This window comes from Leucoraja erinacea, chromosome 30 (genome assembly GCF_028641065.1).
Source record: "Leucoraja erinacea ecotype New England chromosome 30, Leri_hhj_1, whole genome shotgun sequence".
In the NCBI taxonomy this organism is placed as follows: domain Eukaryota; kingdom Metazoa; phylum Chordata; class Chondrichthyes; order Rajiformes; family Rajidae; genus Leucoraja; species Leucoraja erinaceus.
The window spans coordinates 6,173,837-6,197,521 of record NC_073406.1 but is presented as its reverse complement, the minus strand read 5'-3'; the positions used below and the strand labels follow the sequence as shown (position 1 = coordinate 6,197,521).

The 23,685-nt window shown below is 41.2% G+C and overlaps 1 protein-coding gene across 5 annotated transcripts in view; it reads right to left on the bottom strand.

Moving 5' to 3' along the window:
• Nucleotides 1–574: 574 nt before the first annotated feature.
• The window catches only part of LOC129711570 (segment polarity protein dishevelled homolog DVL-1-like), an 88,404-nt gene continuing 65,293 nt past the window's right edge, over nucleotides 575–23,685 (bottom strand). The window contains exons 5-17 of one of the 5 annotated variants that reach the window (XM_055659278.1): nucleotides 22,285–22,398; nucleotides 21,509–21,641; nucleotides 20,232–20,325; nucleotides 19,146–19,215; nucleotides 18,238–18,377; nucleotides 15,638–15,714; nucleotides 14,984–15,051; nucleotides 14,194–14,343; nucleotides 13,055–13,186; nucleotides 11,291–11,458; nucleotides 8,257–8,463; nucleotides 7,273–7,605; nucleotides 581–4,860 (exon numbers count right to left, since the gene is read on the bottom strand). In XM_055659278.1, the coding sequence (XP_055515253.1) occupies nucleotides 4,859–4,860; nucleotides 7,273–7,605; nucleotides 8,257–8,463; nucleotides 11,291–11,458; nucleotides 13,055–13,186; nucleotides 14,194–14,343; nucleotides 14,984–15,051; nucleotides 15,638–15,714; nucleotides 18,238–18,377; nucleotides 19,146–19,215; nucleotides 20,232–20,325; nucleotides 21,509–21,641; nucleotides 22,285–22,398 (1,688 nt within the window). In that variant the 3' untranslated portion in view covers nucleotides 581–4,858. Of the gene's footprint in view, nucleotides 7,606–8,256; nucleotides 8,464–11,290; nucleotides 11,459–13,054; nucleotides 13,187–14,193; nucleotides 14,344–14,983; nucleotides 15,052–15,637; nucleotides 15,715–18,237; nucleotides 18,378–19,145; nucleotides 19,216–20,231; nucleotides 20,326–21,508; nucleotides 21,642–22,284; nucleotides 22,399–23,685 lie in introns of all 5 variants that reach the window. The other 4 variants (XM_055659280.1, XM_055659277.1, XM_055659281.1 and 1 more) reach the window with 4 other exon arrangements.

The following is a 23,685-nucleotide window of genomic DNA, read 5'->3' as shown; positions in this document are numbered from 1 at the left end:
GAGACCCATCTTCAGTAACGTGGCAGTTGATGTCAGTGGTTTCTGAGGAATAGCAAATTGCACTCTGTAATTCGGGAGGTGGAAGTTGCAGAGAATCCTCATCACTTGCAGTGTGAAATCCTGCTGTAGATCAGACATTCTGCTGCGAGTGCTTCGCAAGTATTTGTTCATTTAGATTATTAACGCATTAAAGGTTTTTAAAATATGTATCTGTATTTAAGTTTAAATATGTTTTAAGTGGTTTCAAAGTCATATTACTATTTTTAATGGTCTTTCAGAGTTCTCATGAAAATAAAATTAAAAAACATTAACTTTTTGCCACCTCTAAAAGTCATGACTTTCTTGCTGTTGGTTTCCTTTTTTTCCGTTGGCGTAGGCCAGGGGAACATCTTGCATGCCTCACATGACAGCATCATAATATTCTATATCTATGCATTGCCAATGAATGCAAACCAATAGTAGCTTTCCTGAGGCAGTTTCCAATGGGGAGGATGGCTCACAGTTTTAATCTTGGTGGTCAGTGCCAGGCATGAGTGTTCTCTGCTGACTGTAAATTCTGCCATAATATATATACAATTTGGATATAATTGTTTCAGTGTGACCTCTGAAACTCAGAGGGAAAATCACAAACATGCACCAGACTGCCTTCTCTCACATCCTTAATCTATCCCTGTTAACCTGCACCCAAAGGTTTCTGTCATTTTATTTTACATGTTGTAATGCTGTAATGCATTGAACAGGAGGAGAAAGGAGGAACAGAAGGTCAACACTGGTAATGTTTTTGGTGAATTTGAACAAAACTTTGATGTTGAAAACACACATATGCAGAACTACTCGCAGATCCAAGCTGGATTTGAAACCGCATTGAGGCACGTTCTAGTGAAGAGATCATTGTGCTGAAAGCATGGAGGGGCACAAGGTTGGACATTAGGATCACGATGTACTGGATAACATAGAGCCAGCAGAAATTGAACTTACTCAATACACAGGATTCCATCAAGGTCTGGGTTGAGAGGCGGAGTTTGGAAAAAAAATACATTTTCACGCTGATTCCTTTATTTACAAAGGAGTCTGATCCTTGAGAAGTAATATTACTACTTCTCTGACTTTCAGAAACTTGACTCCAATTGCTCAACTTCTTGTGGATCGAAAATGGTGAAAGGATATATTCCTTGCTGTTATCAGTGGGCTGATTGCCCATGAAAAGACTAATGCACAAACATCACCAATATGGTAAAAACCATCTCCACCTCCACAGACAAACAGTGCCTTCCATGTCAGAAAAATGAATGGTCATCACCAGGAAAAGTGAAATGTCAGAAGAGAGTGATCAAGTTCTTCCGGTGAACAGGCACACTGGCCATCTTGCTGTCTGCGCTGACTACTGCAGATCTCCTCATCATCACAACAGTAATTTGCATTTTTATCTTCAATCTCCATTATCGGGCTGACTGGAGGGACCATCTCATGTGATGCTGGTCATCATCGTCTGGTGATGCTGTTATTCATAGCCATAATAAGCTGCAGCATTTATCTTTTTCTGGAGAAACCAAACTGGTTACTATGTAGAATCAGTCAGCCCCTTCTCTCAATTGGCTTTGTTGTCTGTGTAGCAGCTATTAGTCATTTCAAGTGAGTAGTTTGTTTAGCAAAACCAGCTGCACCCCACAATGGTTCACTAAGTTCATGTGACACAATGGCAAGTATTTACTTATCTGCTTTTTCCTGCTCCTTCAAGTTGCTCCGTGTACCACTTAGCAGTCTATGTCCCCTCCCTTTGTCTTTGTAAAATATGATATTTCTGTCATAGAAATATTCATGGAATGTGATGAGGGCTCCTTGAGTGTTTTTGGGTTACTATTAAGCTATAATGGCTTGCTTGCTCTTGCATGTCTGTTGTGTACTTTCAGTAGTACTTTACAAAAGTACTGCCTAAACGTACAATCTCGGCCAACATATTACCTTTCCCATGTTCATCTACCTCACAATTGCTAGGAAAAAGCCTATACCATTGCCAAGGGCAAGTTTGTTTCCTTCACACAACTACTTGCAGGTCTTGAGAGCGTGTATGGAACTATCACATCCTACTTCCTGCCCAAATGTTACATCATCCTCTTTAAAACACAATACAACACACAATCATACTGTCAGGAGCCCGTGGAGGCTCCATCATCCAACACTGAAGGCCAATGATATGCCACCCTGGTACACATGCAGAATTTTCCCATCTTTCCCACATCCACTTGTTCAATGGAAACACTCCTTTGTGGCTGCAAGGGTGTTGCTTACATGGCAAAATGTCTTTTTAAGAAGTAACTATGCTACATTGCGATTACTGTGAGAACCTGTGACACACGGGTGGAAAATACTGGTGGCACAACAGAGAGACTCCACAACATTGTTCTGTGAACCTCGATTGAAGTTGTCACTAATTATGTGACTTTTACAAATAATGTTAGGGTGGCAGACAACCCACTTTTAATTGCAAAAAAGTGCAAAGTAATTTCTAGGTCAACGCTCTGAATTTCCTAAATAGACAGCAGAGATGGAGCATGTTGATTGTCTGAGCAGTTTGTCAGGTACCCATATCGTATACCCATATCATCATTAACGTTTCAGTATGCCTTCCATTAGTCTGCATGTACTTCCAAATAAATGCAATTGATGAAACAAGAGGAAGATGAAACAAACAGCATGAAGAGGTGAGAGGGAGGGGCAAGGCATGGGCTAGCAAGCAATAGGTGAGATGGGGAATGATGGGTAGATGGAGTCAGGTGGGGAGAGTGGGGGCAAGTTAGGACTTAATTCCTCAGAGAGGTACATAAAATCACAAGAGGCTTGGATAGTGTGAAGACAGAATCTTTCTAAGGGATGGGGAATCTAACACAAGAGGGCTTAGGTTTAAGGTAAGCGGGGTAAGATTTAAAAGGACCTCAGGGGCAACTTTTTCATGGAGGATGATACAGATATCGAATGTACTGCCAGTGAAAGTGTTTGAGGCAGGTCATAAAGGCATGGAGTCATTCAGCACAGAAACAGGTCATTCATTCATTCTGCAGTAACAACATTTAAAATACATTTGAACCAGTGCATGTAAAATAAAAGTTTAGAGTTGATATAGGTGTGTGCAGGCAAATGGGAATAGCAGAGATAGGCATATTGGTTGGCATGGACAAGTTGGGCTAAAGGGCCTGTTTCTGTGCTGTATGACTCTATGATTCTAATTGCTCTCACACATACCAACCAGACTGCCAGAATATTCTATAAGAGCTCCAGGTGTTTTATTTCCATTTAAATATGGGACATAACTTATCCAAATCGATTCACTTCAGTGCCCAAGGATTGTAATTATGTTTTAGATGATGTGTAGATCAGTGACCCAAGAAGTTTAGATGAATACACAGGATGAATGCAAAGGGAAATTAGTCAACAATGCAAATAATATCCAAATTGAACAGTCAAAATGATAGCAATGTTCCTATCTGACTTGCAAAAGCTCCTTCAACAGGTTTCAGAGGACAGTGGGTATGTAATTCCGAATTAAATTAATATTATAACTAACCTGGGAGTATTTGAGAGTATAAAAAGTGTTAATCTGGATCCAGCACATCCTGTCCCTAAAATCAGTATATATGACGGAACGGTGCCCTCTAATATAATGCATGCAGTACCAATGTTAATCCTAATCAAAGCCTCCATTGTCAACTACCCCTCTAAAATGTGGCCCCATGAGTGAGATAAACTTTCATTAATGTAGGTCCTGCTGTTAAATTTGCAAATATGATTCCAATCTCACCAAGCAAATAACAAAACTGCTGGAGGAACTCAGTAGGTCAGGCAGGAAAATCTCACCGTTGGACTCGCATGATCCTTACTAAATATTTTTTCCAAAAGATAGACGCAAAAAGCTAGAGTAACTCAGCAGGACCAGCAGCATCTCTGGAGAGGAATGGGTGACGTTTCGAGTCGAGACACTTCCTCAGACTTTCTCGACCCGAAACATCACCCATTCCTTCTCTCCAGAGATGCTCCCTGTCCCGCTGAGTTACTCCAGCTTTTTGTGTCTATCTTCAGTTTAAACCAGCATCTGCAGTTCCTTCCTACACATTCTTTCCGAAAGCATTAGTAAAATAAAATGGACAATGCAACAAGTGAAAAAGAAAACAGAAACAAAATAAGGCAAGAAAAATGTGATTTTGTTTTAGTGTTTAAAATAGCTTTACACCAAGGCAGCGATATATTAACTATAGAGACACAGGAACTGAATACAGTATCTACAACATTGGTACACACAATGACAGCTCCCAACAACTGATCTGCAGTTTGGATCAAACTTCTTTCATTGAGTTTGATCTACAGAATAGTTACAATAATTAATTTAATAAAATTTTATCTTCTACTGTACATTTCTTTTTACATTTTCTCTTAATTACGATTAGTATTCTTAAACTTTTCAATAAATCTGCATCATTATCATTATTACAATCCACAGTGTTGGACCAACTTGTTTCAATGTTCAAGGATTGAGCCTTGTTTACTGCTGACCTCGCACGATCTACCAATCCTCCGAGCTCTTTCTCTCGATGCCCACAGGATGAAGCAATGTTTCAAGCTGCTTCACTATATGCTAATATTGAAGCTTTGAAATGTTTATTTTCTTCAAATAATGTTTCATAGTCCCGGAATGCTGCTACTTGTGCAAATGTGACAGCATTCACACTCACCTGTGCCAAGGAATAGGCTACAACCAGAACGTAAGATTAATCCAGTGCCCTTCACACTCTGACGCTCTGACTGAAGCTGTACTTAGACCTGATGGAATTGAATCTGACTCCCTGTACTGCACCATTTCCTCATTCTCTGAAATAGAAGGAAACTATCGTTACACACAAGACCCCTGGCTGTTTATGTCTGCTATCAGGTTTCCCATTCCAGCATCATTCTCTTAATCTGTGCGATGCACTCCCCAGTGCAAAATGTTCCCCTGCATTCTTATTTTAAGAAAAGGTATTGGGAGAGCGGAGGCTGAGAACTGGGGGGGGGGGGGGGGGGGGGGGGGGGGGGCGAGAGAGAGAGTGGCAAAATTATTGTCATGGTTAATGGTAGAGTTAGCAATGTAGGCTTAGTTTGGGCAGAAGATTAAAACTCCATGTTATTAGATGATTGGTTAGTTAACAGGATACAGGAATTAAGTGTCAGATGTAATGTGTGATGTGCCCGCAGGGATGAGTGCTGGAGCTGGGTGCTCGGCTTTTTAATTTTACAATTTATATACATCTTGGACGAAGGCACCTAAGGTATATTTGTTGCACAAAAATAAATATCCCGGCGACACAAAAACAGAGACAGGAAAGCAAGTTGGGAAGATGTTATAAGGACACTAAGAAGGAATATAAATAGGTTAAGTGAGTCAACAAAGATCTGGCAAGTGGAATATAACATACAAAAACATGAAATTATCCTTTGCAGTCAGAATCACAGATGAACTACTTAGGAACAGGCTGTCTGGCCTCCGTGTTTATACCGCCCACACCTATCTATATTCATTCCACTTCCCTGCATTAATTCCATATCCCTCTATACCTTACTCGTTCAAGTGTCTGACCAGATTCCTCTTAAATGTCTTAATTCTTCTTGTGCTTCAACACATCAAATGATGTGAAAGGTTGCTAACCTGATGGTGTGCGCAGTAAGCTAATGTCTTGTGGGCGACTTTCCATTTAGGTTTGGTTTTTATTTTGATTTGTTGTTTTTTCTATCCCAAAAACAACTCGCTTAGTACCTTCTAAAAAAGTCAAAATAGATAGGGCATAGATGAAAGTACACCTGGAGTACTATTAGTCTCTGTTAAAGGAAGGATGTTAATGTGTTGGAAGCATTTCTGGCAAAGTTTATTAGACTAATGTCTTGAATGGGCAGGTTTTCTTATGACAAAGATTCAGAAGTGATGTTTGAATCTTAGTAAAGTCAACATTTTCTTCACAGCAGGCCACGTTAGTATTCTTAGAAGTGTGAGAGGGGACTTGATTTAAACAAGTGAGAACCTGAGGGATTTTAACAGTACGGGTGGAAACAATATTTCCTTTCGTGAGAGAACCTAAACTAGTGGAAACTGCTGGAAAATCAAGGCTCACTCATTTAAGAGCGAGATGGACGGAACTTTTTGTTTTCCTGCTCCTACTTTGTATGTTTGTACATTCATACAGAAATTGGCAGGACAGCCTCTAGCAAGATTTTGTAATTTACCTTTCAGCCTACCTGCACGGGTGCCGAGAGAAAGGATGAAGGATAGTCACTTATTGGGCAGATGTGGATCCCAGTCGGAGCCAGCATTTCAGGAGAAGAGGAGGGACCTAACCCAGCATGAGTGAACACATTTAAGAGAGGAGGTGTCTGAACCTCTGAAAGAGTCAGCATTTTCTCAAGGGTAAAGTGAAAATTTGGGGGAAAAAACACAACAGAATCATATCCTTACAACTCGTTGCTGGGAATGGCAAAGAAAAAAAAGCAAAGGAAAGGTATCATTTATAACAAGCAGCTGTTTCAGACAGAGCATAAACCGTTAAAAAATTGACTAAATGGCAATAATACTATGAATGATTCGGTGTCATTTAGCCGTAGCTATGATCAAAATTACAAGTCCTCCAGACTGCCTGAGGATGTCGACAACACATTACGTGCACAAGGTGTGCCATATAATTTCCTCTCCCTTGCAGCAGAGAAGGTCGCTGAGTGCAAGGGCTGTTTAAACGTCAACTGATGAATTTTTAAATTCTTTAAAATACTTTTTGAAAGGTTGTTGCCTTGTGCATTACTGAGTTGCAAAAGGAGACAACAAAAAGATGCTTGCTGAAGGGATTTGGCAAACTACACTGATAGGTCGGGGTGCACTTAAACATGGAGTCCCTGTCACAAAAGCAGATGACTGGATGGTGAGGACCTGTGAGAGAGGGACTAAAATAGTCCTTTAAACATCTAAGTAGATCAGAAGAACTTCAACATCCATTTAAAATGTACAAAAAAGCTGATGACGGCACCAAAACGTAGAATACACCAAAACAATGTAGTGCTTGGCACCAATATTTACCAAAACCAATCAATTTAAAGTTCTTATTAACAAGGACAGATGAGAAATTGAATCACGGTTAGAATTAGAAGCCTGAGGTTCCTGAAATATTAGGGGTGAGTCTCAAACAGTGGTGTGTGCAAAAAATTCAGTGTTGTTTAGTGTGAGAAGTCAGTACTGTCACATGATGTCGACGAAGAACTCACATGGATTCCCCATGGCCTTTTGGAAGGATTGCCGGCTGCCGATGAGCTCAGGGGGGACAGCTGCTAGATCCCGGACAGGGGGAGCTCCAGGGGGCCCACATGCTTTTTGGACTGGGGGCTGGTAGATTGGCAGAACTCCTGGAAGTCCATGAGAACAGTGGCTGTGGTGGCTGAGTTGGCTTGCTGGTCGCTCACAGTGCATAATGTTCCCAGTGGTGCGGTCAGGTTCGCCCTCAACCCCCACTTTCTTTGACTCTGTTTTCTGCTCCTTTTCCTTCCCCATTGAGCTTCTTCTCTCACCAACAGTCCGAATAGATCCACTGCTTTTGCTTCCTGCATAAAGAACAGAAAACACAACTCACCTCTCTGTAAAACCTATCAGTGTGCAAAAGTTAAGAGACAGTGGTACTTTGTAGAAACAAAGAACTAAGAGTCACTAAATAATTTATTGAAATTCATTGCTGAAGCCTTGTACACAAAGTCTCGTCAGAAATTATGCAGTTAAGTAATTATGGCTACTACAACCACCTTATTATTGCCAAAATAGTGAACATTTCTCCTTCCCTCCTTTATCTTTTCCAACACCCCTTCATTCACACTCCTCATCCCCCCCCCCCCCATCCTGCACGTACATCCCTCCATTTTCATCATCTGTCTCTCAGACGTTAACCCCTCCCACCAACATAACTCCATCTCCTCTACTGTCTCCTTCCTTGGTGATTTTCTTTAGGGCTTCAATGTTAAACAGCTCTGACAAGCAGTACTATTCCTTGGGGATTTCTCACTCTTACCATCTCTTATTATGTTTGCAAAGCGCAAATGCTGATGGATCAGAAAGCTAAGTAACTTAAATTATGAACATCTGTCACAGGGAGCAACATAACCAGAGGATGTTCACAAGAGGGAGAAATTCAAACATTAACAAACCCAGAACATTCTCGGTGGAATGATTTTAAGCAGTGGTCAGTCCACCATGTACCCTACCTTCACTCTGCTGGCTTCCAGCACTGCCATTTCCATAGTTTGGGGTGGGCTCTTGGCATGTCGCAGGATAATACGACTGAGGCAGTGGATACTGATACGGGAACCCCTGAGCCAACTGCCAGGGGCACGCTGGATGTGGGAGAGGTGCAAGAATGTCATGTTCTGATGTGCCACTGGAACCTTCATTTAAGCTCAAGCCAGCCATATCTACCAGCAAAGGAAAGGAATGCAGAGACATTAGTTACAATTCCTGCCATGAGTCACTTAATAATCTTCTAATAGTGACAGTCTGAGCAGGGGTGCGTGCGGGGGGGGGGGGGGGGGGGGGGGGGGGGGGGGGACGGGGGGGGTGCGGGCCTGAACCGCGGTGGGGGGGTGGTGGTGCGATTTTTTTATTACTCTAGGTGGAAAAAAGGGGGGTGCGTTCGCACCCTCTGCATCCCCCCCTTCGGACGCCCATGATTATAAATGCCATTGAAGGTGGTGAGGAGGTTCCTGCCAAAAAGTAGGAGATAGCGAGAGAACATTATTGTTATGGGAGAACTCCAACATTGTAAACAGTGCACAAAAATAGAAAATATAGTTCCAAGTGAAGATGTTGTGTGACCTAAAAATCCACCTTGTTGACTTTTGGAGTACCCCAGCATTAAGTACCATGAATCCCTTTCCTTGTGATGAGTAGAAAGGGTTGACCAGTTCCTATTATAGAAGTTTAGGATATTCTACAATCCTCGTGAGATTGAAAAAGCAGTGGAATGCTTTAGTTAAATGAAGAAAAGCTTGTTCAATAATGTTGCTGCTATAATCACAGCAGCAAGTAGACAGTATTTATTGTGCACTGCAGTTACTCCACTAAGCCAGTCCAACATCAATTCCCAAAGCCATGGCCATCAAGAATGACAGGAGAACACTACCATCTGCTGGTTCCCCTTTAAAATCACATAACAACCTGACATGGAAATAGTCAGAAGGGTTTCGGCCCGAAACGTTGCCTATTTCCTTCGCTCCATAGATGCTGCTGCACCCGCTGAGTTTCTCCAGCTTTTCTGTGTAACCTTCGATTCTCCAGCATCTGCAGTTCCCTCTTTAACACATGGAAATATACTCCGATTCTTTCATTGACTTTGCATGTAAAACCTGGAATTCTAAACCTAATGATTATATCGGAGATACCAGGAACTAGTGGTTTACAAAAAAAGATACAAAGTGCTGGAGTATTTCAATGGGCAAGGCAGCATCTCTTGAGAACATGGACAAGTAATGTTTGTCGGGACCCTTCTTCTGTCTGATAGTAGTGGAGCAGGGATGAGAAAGCAGGAAGAGAGCAGGAGCAGGACCAAGACTGTCGAGTGATAGGCGGAGACAGGCGAGGGGTTTGATAGGCAGATGGTTGGACTAAGACCAGAGATGAAAAGACAAATGCTGTGAAATGAGGATAAAGCAAATTGTGAAGCCAGAGGAAGAAAAGATCAGAGTGTTTTTACACATTGCAATAGCATTGCAATAGTTTGATACCACCTTCTCAAGGACAATTAAGAATGGATCATAAACACTAGACCTGTCAGCAACACAGAAGTCCAATCATGAAATGAAAAATCTATCTCCTAAAAAGTTAATTCATAAGTTTCTTTGGAGGAAGATCATTTATGTTGCAAACCTCACATGTATTTTGGAGAAAGGAATGGCTTTGTTGAAGTAAAGATTTGAGTCTCTCTCTGCAACATAGACAGCTGCCAGAGTGCTCTTGCAGTCCCAGCAAACATGTGCCATGTTAAGTTCATTTTCTGGTCAATAATGATCAGCACCATGGGAGACTTCAGATGGAAGTTCTCATTTCACACTGTGGCAGCTAGAGTTATAGAGTGACACAGTGGGGAAACAGGCACTTTGGTCCAACTTGCCCACACTGGCCAACATGCCCCAGCTACACGAGTCCCACCTGGGTCCCTCAATGGGTTTGATGGGTTAGATGTAGAGAAAATATCTTGCCTGACTGAGGATTTTAGCATTAATTGGTGGGGAGAGGCGAAATAGGGGATAGATTATTACGAATGAGATGACAAGTTTTTTCTCCTAGAAGCTTTGATGAAATTTCAGAAATCACTACCATGGTGGCACATGGAGAAAGGGGAATCAGGGTCATAGGGACAGTACTGGAAAATGGCACTGAGGTAGAATATCAGACATGATCTTGGAAAAGATTTGAAGGGCTAGGTCATTTCTTTTTTCTTGTGTGTCTTTGTGCAGGGCTTGATCTACTATGATTTCCAGATTATGATTTATATTCTTAACTATGTAGAGAGTATGAATGAAGTGAGAGTTGTCAATTTTACAAAGCATGACAACTCAAAGCACCCTTGCAAGCTTCCAGCTTGTGTAAATAACGCGTGTAAAAGCATGGTCCAATGTTTCATCATGTACAGGCAGTCTATAAGCTACAAACACAATGTATGATTAACTTCATGTCTCAGTTTAGTACTACAATGCTTAAAAAGTACTTCACAACTGATTTTCCAGACATTCTTCTTTCAAGTACATCAATTCAATAATGTCAAGGTTGACTGCACCTATTTTTTTCATTCAGAGCTGATAATGATTTTGCTATTGCAGTTACGCCTGGTCTCAATGTGTCCTTTGTTTCTGCACTTGCTCCAGTTACCATATCCGTTACCTTACACCATCATCCCCTCTGTTGTTTAATCTCTCTTGCTTTCTACCTTTCACAGATCTCTCATTAATTTCTTCCTTGTCCTCACTTCTTTACATGGCAATTTAATAAATCTGTTGCGCCTCCTATTTTTTTTAGGGTCTGTAAATGTGGCAACCAATCTGCAACGTGCATAATGTTTCAGCTTGACTGAATAAAGCAAGCATGTGTTTTTTAATAAATAAAAAAAACTTGAGATTTCCAGAATGTGCAGTATTTTATCTCAACGGCAGCTTTACTTAAACTTAGGCTGTGCCCAATGTAGGAATGTTTAATGTGGCAACACACCATTCCCCTAGTAGTATTATGGATATAGATTAGACTTACTGGCAGTGAGGTCCCCAAAGATATAGTAACACTGCTCAGAGAAGGTAATTTTATTGACTGTATGCCTGAGGTAGCCATGCTTCAGCATACTGCTTGCATATTTTCTTGCTTCGCGCCGATCTTTAAATCCCTGCACGCGTGAGAAAAGCCAGTCGACTACATCAGCTCCTGAAGGGAAACAAGAGATGTTCATGAGAAGAATGGGAGAAGAGTTTCTCAAACATACACAATTCTGAAGGGGATTGACAGGCCGAGTGCAGGAAAGTTGTTTTCCCTGGCTGAGGAAATTAGGACAGGGGTGGTGGAGACTAAAACATAGTAATCAACAGTAGGCCACGAAGGAATGAGATGAGAAGTTTCTTCACTTGGAGGCTGGTGATACTTTGGAATTCTCTACCTTGGAGGGATGTGGAGGCTCAGTTATGTTCATTAAAAACACAGAAGAATAGGAGGGTCTTAAAAAGGTTTCCGACTGAAAATTGTCCATTCCCTCAGCGTGACTTGCTGAGTTGCACCAGCACGTTGTGTTTTGCTCAAGATTCCAGCATCTGCAGTTGTTTGCGTCTCCCCAGGTAAATGGATGTGGATATGAAGGATGACAGACACAAAATGCTGGAGTAACTCAGCGGGCCAGGCATCTATGGATAAAAGGAATCGGTGACGTTTCGGGTCAAGACCCTTCTTCAGACTGAGATGAAGGATATTTGGATAAGTCCAACTACACTGTTGGGTACACAATATCCTCCCCAGCACAAATCAGCATGACTCAATCCTTGATCGGAGAAGTGCCTTCATAGAAACAACAGTTCCAGCTGTCAGCACACGCTGGGCCAAGACCCGCAGAACATAACCATATTTACCTGTCAGCAACTATCCTAACTAGTTTCCTTAAGTAAATTAATAAACTGACTGGGTTTTGTTCTCATTGCATTAATTGCTCAGGCGTCTGAACTAACAACAAACACTGCATAGGAAAGATACCAAGAGATATAGATAGGGTAAGTGAGCAAACAAAGATCTGACACATTAAATATAATGTGTGAAAATGCAAAAATAATCCATTTTGTCAGGAAAGCAAGAAAGCATATTATCTATTAAAGAACGTGGATCTATGAGGCCGAGAGAATGGAGTACCCTGTTACACATTACACAGAAGGCTGACCTGGGGGTATAATAAGGAAGCAGGAAAGCTAATGGAATGTTATTATTTATTGCTTGGGGAATGAAATACAGAAATGGAAAGTTTATACTTTAGATATACAGGCTGTGGTAGGACCCAATCCAGAGTACTGTATACATTATGATTCTGTGTAGAAAAGAACTGCAGATGCTGGTTTAAATCAAATATAGACACAAACTGCTGGAGTAACTCAGCGGGACAGGCAGCATCTTTGGAGATAAGGAATGGGTGACATTTCAGATAAAGACCCTTCTTCAGACTGATGTCAGGCGAGTGGGCAGGACAGAGATAGAATGTAGTCAGATTCTTCAGAAGAAGGGTCTCGATCCGAAACGTCACCTATTCCTTCTCTACAGAGATGCTGCCTGTCCCGCTGAGTTACTCCAGCAGTTTGTGTCTACCGTACATTTTTATTCTCCTTGTTTAAGGATAGGGAATATATAATTCTGATTTGATGGGCAAAGTCTGAGAACAGTGGATAGCCCAGTACAGACAAAAACACAGATCTCAGTATGAATGATTAGTGTAATCTAGATCCTTACATTGTGAACAGTGAGAATGGCTCTGCAGGTGATGACACTCACCAATGACAGCATTTGAAATGGTGATCTTCAACCACAGTCTATTACGGATCTCCAGTCCCGAGTCAGACAACTGCATTGCCTTGACGATGATTGGCATCTCACTTTTAACCGTTAGTGGCCAATCTTCAAACTCTAAACAAATTAACGGGTAGTAAAGGATTTAATAATCAAAGCACCAAAAGACCTGGTCTTGTCTAGCCTTTTGGAATTATAGAGCCATGTAGCTTGGAAACAGGCCTTTCACCCCAACTCGTCCATGCTGACCAAGATGCCACATTTAAGTTAGCCCAATTTGCCCACTGCTTTGTGAACATTAAGTTGTGAAGTGTGTGCAGAGGTAGGAGTGTTCATAGCCTTCAAATGACAAGGAGGCAATATATACTGAGGCTTTTCATCCCTTCTGTTCTGTCTCTCAATTAGATCATGAGATCATGATTTCTCTTGATCTTGATTCTTGCCTCAGCTGATGGGACATGGAAAACAGTTGGACACCATCGCACTTTGACATAAAATCCAGGACAGGCCATGTGGAGCCAAACCAAAGGGAGGCAGTGACCAGAAGTCCAAGTAAAGTTTTAATTTGAAGCATTTTTATTAAGAATTCCTTGCGAACTAGGAGCTCTTTTGGAGCCCCCGGCAATCATTAAGCCTCTAAAAAAAAATCAGAGGCCCTCCTGCAGATCCCGTTCCCCATGTAACCTCATGCAGAAGACCTCTTCTTTAGGTCCCTTGGTGAAATAAGCTAGTTAATCCAATTCCCTAACCAAACCTGATTTCTTGCTCCCACTCTCTGATTGTTCCCATCTGCGTATAGTCAGTGCTGACCCTGTATTCAAAGAGATTGAGGCCTGAGATCAAGGAAGCATCTCCCCTTATCTCTGAGAGTTAAAAACAGACTTTAAAAACACATATGCAGAGATAGGACAAGAGGGTCCAACTGTCTCATAACAATGTGGCCTTTAAACACTTCCTCAAGTAGCAATGTGCACATATGCCCACAATATTCCCTTCCCAAACAACACAGGACATTGCCCCACTGCACTGAGCAAGCTCACACCACGGCTTATCTTGCCTTGCAACTGCTGAACATAGATTAACGTAGCTTGACAGGATACAGAAGCTGGACAAATGCAACTTACTTTCTGAATCTGGGATGGAGCTGGTTAGTGACGAACTGGTGGAAGTAATGGCACTGGTGGTAGGGCTCATGCCGTAATGGGGGAATGATCCTGTCATGGCAGTGGTATGAGAGATCCAGGCTGCTGGGTCAATAGGTCTCACTGGTTCTGCTGTAACACATACAGAGAGGACAGATTAGACTATGAGCCACATTCAGTTCCAGCAAAAGAATAAAGAGACAAAAATCAAACTACGGTGGACATGTAAATGTCATAAAAGCATAACCATGCCTGCAGGTACATCAACAGCTGAGGGAGAGGAGAGCTGGGGCCTCCTCCTAAGGTTAATCTGGCTTTTCTTACCTGCGGCATATTTCTGCAATCACCATTTCATTGCAGAAAGGAGAGATGGCTATTTGTGGCTAGACATTTGCCAGTCTCCAGTGTACAATATATTGTGGTCAGGAGGCACAGAGGGAAAGGGATGATAAACACAAGTACAAACTAAGCTTGGCAAAGATGCAAAGAAAAGGAGGATATTACCTAAACCAGATTTCATTAGCTTTGTTTTAAATAATAAAGTAGAATTTTTATGAAATTAAAAATAATAAGTAGAATTTTTATAAAATTAGAAATGATTTTACGTTAAAAACAGCAAAAATATAAAGTAGAAATAAAATCCATTACAATTCTAACATTGTTAAAGCATCAGAGGAAATGTAATCAAAACCAAATTTCAGACCTGCCAGGACATCTACAATTAATAACATGATTTATTCAACAATTGCTCCCCAATGTTGATGCCACTTACTCCTGGGAATGTTGAAATAGCTCCTGGGGGTGGGGTCCCAACACTTGGCTACTGTTAAGCTGATGGGTCTGGAGAGGCAAACAGAATGGAAAAATTAGCTTACATCATCAACCCCAGTCCAACATTATGTGAAGAGGCATTATGCACAGCAGAGGCATCAACATACAAAAAAGCTGCACTGTCAGAGTGGGATGTTAGGTACTGAGGAAGAGTTGCACAGTTGGAGGGGCAGTAGTAAGAAAGTTGATTTCCGGGAGTGTGAAAGCAGTATTGCTCATTGCAGTGAACACAAAGTGCTGAAGTAACTCAACAGGACAGGCAGCATCTCTGGAGGACATTGATAGGCAAAGTTTCAGGTTGGGACCCTTCTTCAGCCTGAAGAATCCTTGCCCTCCAGAGATGCTGCCTTATCCACTGAGTTACTCCAGCGCTCTGTTCTATGCAAAATTCCAGCATCCGCTGTTCCTTGTGCCTACATTTTCGTCTTAAATGAAGATCCTGTACTACTATCTTAAACAGCAGTTTGCATAAGGCAAAATAATTTTGTTGGCTTTTCTGCATTACAAAGATGACCACTTCATGGGTGTAAAGTACCATGGAACATCCAGATATCCTTTTAGTCTCCATGACATGTTGGTTAAATAGTGCACTTACCCAGGCTTTGAGACTATTTCCCGTAGAATCCTCACAGCATCATCATTGCTCATGTTTTCAAAGTTGACATCATTGACCTGGAAAATGGAGTAGATTGAAGGTTCAGATCAGGGATGGGATCCAAATCTCGACACTAGTGAAGGAATCAGGGACTGGTTCAGAGGACTGAGACAGAAGGAGAAATATGGGGGAGGCAGGTTTCAGATAACGACACAAATGAGTTATTCTTGTACCACACTAATTAAAGGATTTGATATTTTTGTCAGAACACATCCATCTGTAGATGACATGTAAAATAAAAACAAATATTTTTATTAATGATACATAACAATATATAACCAAGTAACTGACTCAGAGAAAGCGGTTCACTGATTGCAGACTGTTTGCTGACTGGCTTATATGTGATCCTGGGGCTCTGAAGAGGAATGTAAGATGAATTATCCAGTCTGGCTGAGCAAAAACCATCTTCCCCCAGTGGTGGAATCAGTGTTCGTAAATGCTTCAGCCTTGTCTTTAGCATTTACACACTGGGACCCACAGTCAATGAAGATGGAGATTTCTTGGAGCCTCCCATTAATTATTCATCACCATTCACTACTGGATATGGCAGGACTAAGGAGCTTTGATCTGTTCCATTGGGTTTGATTTTGCTTAGCTTGGTGTACTGCAGGCTGTTTTTGCTGTTAGCATACAAGCAGTCCTGTGCATGTTGAAAACTCATTTTTAAGTACGCCCGGTGTTGCTCCTTGTTTACCCTTCTTATTCTACATTGAAGCTGACCTGATCCGTAGATGCATTAGTAATGCTGCAGTGAGGTTACAGATTGTTGTAGTGTAGATTTCTACTGTTGCTGATTGTCCACAGCTCCCCAAGACATGGCAGACAAAAGTGCTGGAGAAACTCAGCGGGTGCTGCAGCATCTATGGTGCGAAGGAAATAGGCAACGTTTCGGGCCGAAACCCTTCTTCAGACTGGAAGGAACTGCAGGTGCTGGTTTAAACAAAAAGCTGGAATAACTCAGTGGGACAGGTAGCATCTCTGGAGAGAAGGAATGGGTGACAGGGGCCTGATCTGAAGTGAGTCTGTCCCACTTAGTACGTTTGTGGTGCCACAGAACACAATGAATAATTTATAGATAGGACTTTGTCTCTACAAAGGTCACCTCTACAAATGTAATCATGGCCAGATGTACCTATCCATATTGAACAGTGAAGATGAAGCTACTCTCGAAAAGGGACATTGAAGTCACCACATGTTCATCCCTACATTGTGTTCTTGCTAATTTCAGTGATTCTTCCAAGTGATTTTCAAGACGTAGTACCATTGATTTCTCTGCTGTGAGAAGATGATAGCTGGTAATCAGAAGTAATGTCTTTGCCCATATGTGGCCGAATGCCTTGAGAATTCATGCGATCTTAATCAATGTTGAGGACTTCCTGCACTCTTCTCTCCCATCATCTAACCAGTGTGCAGTCCCCTCTGGTGGATTATTTCTGCCATTGCAGTGGTGTGCAGGGATTGTGAAGAAGTCAGTAATGTTTTCTAAAAGGTTCTATTCTGTAAGCACACCAGTATCAGGTGGTTTCTTGGACAGTCTATGGCACAGCTCTTCCAGCTCATGAAAAGCACTATGCATTATCTACTTGGCCATGTGACTATCATACCTGAATTCAGTGTCTATGTAAATGCCAAGTGGTCTGTCTGGTTTTATTTTATATCTCAGTTTCAAAGAAGCAGATGAAGGCACTTGAGTGGCTTGCTGAGCCATTTGAGAGCGGATTTTTATAGTCTGAAGTCATAATGGGGACATTCAGGGTAAGTATGGCAGATTTCCTCTCATGAAGGGTACAAGTGAACTGGCTGGACTCTTGCGACAATCCAGTTGTTTGTGTGATTATCATAACGAATGCCTGTTTAAAAAAATTCCAGGTTATTTAAGTGAATGTAAATGGGATTTGAAATTAGGCCTCAATAGACAATAGATGCAGGAGTAGGCCATTCGGTCCTTCGAGTCAGCACCGCCATTCAATGTGATCATGGCTGATCATCCCCAATCAGTACCCCATTCCTGCCTTCTCCACATATCCCTTGACTCCGCTATCTTTAAGAGCCCTATCTAGCTCTCTCTTGAAAGTATCCAGAGAACCGGCCTCCACCGCCCTCTGAGGCAGAGAATTCCACAGATTACTCGTCCAGTGACTCCATTGTTGTACCAGCACGGTAGTGCACAGGTCACTCAAAGTCCACTGGGATGAAGCAAAGATCCTAGGTACTGGAAAGGAAATACTGACATTTTTTCTGTTACACGAATGTTTAATTTAAAATCTGTGTCTCCATTAGAGTTCCATCCACAATCACTATGTCTCTGCCTGGATTTAATTGTGGGATGAGTGATCCATGCATTTGATGAGAGGGCACAATATTCATTCATCTTTGTAAAATTCTACAGACCAGAATCACAGTGAGGCTGGTTTGACATCTGCAATCTTCATTTCTCAAAACTAAACATTACACTGAACGGTGGCCGGGGGCTTCTATTCTCCAGTTTCAGGGAACAACTTCTGACCAAAGATATTATTTGAAATGATGTGGGTACTGACCTGCAGAAGCATGTCACCAGGCTCAATTCTGCCATCAGCTGCCACTGCTCCTCCCTTCATTATCGACCCAATGTAAATCCCGCCGTCTCCCCGGTCATTACTCTGACCCACGATGCTGATCCCCAGGAAATTGTACTTCTCTGAAATTGACATCAGTGATAAAGAGTTTGATGATGTGAAAAAAGGACAAAACTTCAACTTGTGAATAATGCTAACTGGTGAGGTGACAGCAGATAAAACACACACAAAGAGCACTTCTTCAGAATGACTCCAAAAATATACATTTCAAGATCTATATCATAAATATAAAGCGATTTCACTGATGTGGAACCAGTTTTTAATCTTCTTTGATCAAATTATTTTTTTTTTCAAATTATGAAATTTTTAAGTTATCTTTATTCTTGGAAATCTTGGATTTTGTACAGGGAGTTTCACCCTATCTAATGCCCTTCCAAGATTCAACAAGTGCCCCATCTGCCCTAAGATCTGTACATCAACAGGCTTGTCCTTTATATTTTTAATATCTGCTTGGATTACTTTATTATACTGAAACCATCTCAAATTCATTAATGCAGAATTTTGGAAAAAAAAACTTTTCTGCCAACTTGATTACTTTATGTACCACCTCAAACATGTTCTGAACATGCTCGAAGCAAACGCGCTCCAACCAGGAACTCAGGCAAACATGCTCCGCCAAGCCCTAGGCAAACACACTGTGATGAACCTCAAAACAAAAACACCCAACTTCAATGCATAATAAACAATAATCTGTATTCTGCTATTAATATTTATTATATCCTTAAGCATCATTTACTTTCCACTGACATCAACCTCAAATCGCCTTACTTTTTCAAAACAATAAACAAGTACTGAATTTTCAAATTTGCCTTTACTTAGTTAAAACTCACCCATGTTTAGCGTCACAGTGATAATATTGAGTGACATGGTGGAGTCTGTGATACTGCTCAATGATGAGGACTGTATGAAACAAACATTTATTCAGTTGTTTAACGGAACTGAAGATAGTAAAGTATTTTTGATTTTTGATGCTTGAAACATTTCTAATGGAGCAAAAGAAGATAGACATAATTTTTTATCATTCATTTCACAATCTTAAAACATCCTTAAGCAATTTGTCTACAACAAAAAACAGAGTAATTATTGCACAGACCATCTGCTTTACTGGTGTTACTCAAGAAATGGTGAGAACAGCCGAGGAGGAGGGGAAGTTGAGAAATAAGCTAAGGGTTCAGAATGAGAGCTTTGATGATGGATGGACAATTGGAATTGAGAGATTGATAAGATGGAAAAAGGTGGGTGTGAGGACTCTCGTGAGAATGTGGGTATATAGGTTAGAAGTACATGGGTACATGGTAGGGTTGAGAAATATGTCGAAAAGATGAAGTTGTTCTCTGACACAGGGGTTTAAACTGGTTTCTTGCAGATACCAATTTCCTTACAAAGCAAGAAAATGCATCCATCCATTCTAATTCCTGTTGTTCCACCATTTGTCGCTGTCTCTTTAGCTGCCAAGACCTTAAACTTATTCATTCCCTTTGTTACCACCTCAGGCTCTCCACGGTTTTCCTTTCTCTAATTTGTTCCTTTAAAACTCTAATTCTTTGATCTTGCTTTTGGCCAAGTGCCAGAATATTTTCCCTGACAACTAATTTGCAAACTATGTTTGATGATATTCCTATGAACTGTAATGGACTTTTACTATGGTGGACTATGTCATTGAAATTTGTTTAAGTTGTACATGGCATTTTGCTGCAAATCGAAATATTCACAGCTTCATATTTTGCCTAGGAACCTTGTTGTTGGAGTTAATTGAGCAATACATTTGTATTTACATTGAAAGTTATGAGGTAATTTCCTTTCCACAGGCTTTCCGATCCACGAGCTTGCTAAATAATTTTGGCTGTTTTAATACACTGTGTATTTTGGAATGGTGCTAGCTCTCCCACAATGTCAGGTGCTGTTCCCAATCTCACCTTGTCCATCTGTCTCATGCGATGCCTCCGCCTCCTACGTTTGTGCCTCCTCATGAGTCGAGACGAAGTGCTCTGCTCCATCGAGCTGCTTAACCTAAGGAAGCAAACAGAATGCAAATAGAAATCCCTAATTCATCAATCGCATTACATCCAGTTCATGCTATCGAAGCACGTTCTAGCAGATGTTTATCTGTACTTACCAGCATTCACACAGTTCCTCCAGAGATACACACGTGTGCAATAATAATCACTAACATGAAAGCGACATATGCAGCCTTCATTGAGTGAAAGTCAAAGCCGAATATAAACATAAAGAAACAGAGTCAACAGGATGTAATTTGGCTCTTCATGCTATTAAACAATTATTACTCTGCTATTAAACAAGATCATGGTGCACTCATCTTGGAGTTAACAGTACTTTGCTGCACTTTTCCCAGATCTCTTGACTGCTGAATATCTGTCAATCTCTGCCTTGCACATATCCAATTACTCTGCCCCCACAGCTCCCCAAGTGGAGAATTACAAAGCGCCACAGCTCTCTGAGGGCAGAAATTACTCCAGAGATACACTCATATTTTAAATAAGAAATAAAATAAGATCATGGCTGATCTTCTAGGGGAAGATTGCAGGAAGTTCAATGAACAACTACCAGGGTGAGCGGCATTAAAAAAATTGAGGTGTTTTCAGTTGGAAGGTATAAAGTTGAGAAAAGAATGACAGAGATGTTCAAAACATGGGATTTTTTTAATATACGGTGGATCACGGAAAATGGTCTTCAGTGTTCATGGAGCCATTAATCAGAGAAGATAATCCTGAATTAATGCACAAGAATTAAGAAGAATGTATTAATGTAGGGGCTCAGGGCATTACATACTTGCCCATTTAGCAGTGGATTATGCAAAATCCTGAGTAACTTTTAAAAAGGAGTATAAGTATATATTTGAAAAGACTAGATTTGAAAAGGTACGGTGAATGGATATCTGATTCACAAGGTCAGCAAAAGAATAAGTGATCAAATAAGAAGAGAATGGTAAAGTGGGATGAAGTAAGATTTTCAAAAAGTCAACAAATATTTTCATTCCAATACAGCAGCTGTACCAATACCCTACCCATCCAATATAACAGTCATCCCATTAATGATTCAACAAATTACTGATCGGATTACTTTCCAGATAGATCAGCTCAGATATTATCTTTCCGATACAAAGGCCATATTGTTCCTTGTTCAATCCATCAGCCGCCCTATTACATATACAGAAGTTGCCCTTTCCTCTCACCTGCTAGTATTGTCGTCATCAGAGTCAATAAAGCTGCTCGAGTCCAATTCACTGCTCATCACAGTGGAGGCACTATCGTAACCACCTGGATTGCGATGCCGATCTGGTTTTGGGTGTCCATTTACTCGTGCAACTGTGGGAGAAATATGGCATTATTAGATAATGTTCAATTATTGCAAATGTGCATTATTCTTAAACCAAAATATTGTAAATGCTTAAAATTCTTTAAAAGAAATGAAGTGCTGAAAATTAGTATCTCAGGCAGTATCTGTGGAGAGGGAAACTGGATTAATATTCCAGGTTGATGGTCTTTTATTGGAACTGGGATAAGTTAGGAATAAAACAGGTTTTAAGATTAAAACCAAAAGGGGGAAGAGCAGAAAGAACACAAGGAAAGGTCTGTGAGGACAGGAAGAATCACCCATTTCTCCCCTTCTCCCTTGCTTTCCACCGGTTTACAATTTGCAACACTTCTGTCCTTATCTCACATCTTTTGTCTTTTCATCTCTGTCCAACCATCTGCCTATCAAACCATCCCCCCTCCCTCACCTGTATCCACCTATTACTCACCAGGTAGACACAAAATGCTGGAGTAACTCAGCGGGTCAGGCAGCATCTCTGGAGAGAAGGAATGGTTGACGTTTCGAGTCAAGACTCTTCTTCCTACACATATTATTCACCAGGCATTGTCCTGCCCCTCCTCTCTTCCAGCTTTCTTCCCCCCACCCCGCCCTCAATCAGTCTGAAGAAGGGTCTCACCACAAAATATCACCTACCCATGTTCTCCAGCGATGCTGCCTGGCCTGCTGAGTTACTCCAGCACTTTGTGTCATTTCTTTGTAAACCAGCATCAGCAGTGCCTCGTATCTCCTTAAGTATTGGTAGCCTGCCTGAAAATGGATGAGATAGGCTAGTGAATAACAAAAGATGTATCTAGGCACGGTCTAACTCAGAGGAAATTGGAATAAACTGAATGCTCGACTTGTGAGCTCCAATGGGTGATTATTTGAAAGTGTTGAACTCATTGATGAGTACTGAAGGAGTTATTAATGTGCTTATTTTAAAATTATCAGTGAAAGGTGAATAGTCACAGGTTTTATCAACATTTAATGTACAACTATTCTTGAATCCGATCAATTTGGAGTGAATTATGTGATCAGCTAAGATGTCAGTCACTGCTACAATTAGAATGAATGATGGAAAAATTCATATTGGGCGATAAAGTAAAAATGCATGATGTTGAAATATGCCTTGGCAAATTAATCATTAGAGACAACAGGAGAAAGAAATCTTCATTCTTCTCACAATCTACTGACCCCATGCCAGCCACCTCGCCATGGACACCTCCCGTCTCATGATTGGTGTCTGGTAGAGAGAGGATGAATTTGCAGCCAGAGAAGCAGGGTCCATGCGGCTGCCAAAGTTTGAAAACAAGGTAAACCCTGTTATAAAATAGCTTGGGGGTCAGGAACAAATGTTAACAGGCACAGATATTTGTCTCTAGGTGCAATCTCATAATTCATGACATGCCTGCAAATTCAAGGAGTTATTTATTTTGATACGCGTGCAGTCTAAAATTATGTAGCATTGATCAAGCCCAGGTCAACCTGAAGAAAGGTCCCAACCCGAGAAGTCATTTGTCCATTCCCTCCACAGATGCTGCCTGACCTGCTGAAATCCTCCAGCATTTTGAGTTTTGTTCAAGATTCCAGCATCTACAGTTCCTTGTGTCCCCAGGTAAACCTTCTCTGTCCAGCTTCGAGGAGCATCTTACTGGATTTGACATGGGTGATTTGAGTGTTAATACTGAAGCAGCTTGTCATGCTCCTGCTCAGGTGTTGCTTCCAAATATGCAGAATAAACTCTGTTTCACGGTCTCCTAGGCTGCATGTATGACTGAGCAGGGTGACAGCTGTACTTTGAAACAATCACTGCAAAATAATCCTCCTACTCATGTGTAATTCAGGAGCTAACCACTTCAGCGTTAACACTCAATCCACCCCGGTTTAGTTTTCTTATTGTACTGTTTATTGGCCAGAAGTTTGGCTTCTGGCGCATAGCTGCTCAAATCCCCAGCAGCATAACAAATGGCAATTAGCAAAAGCATGCCTGTCATCAGCTATGGGGCCTTCTACAGGTCAGAGCTCATTGATTAACGCATGTCAAATGAATTACGT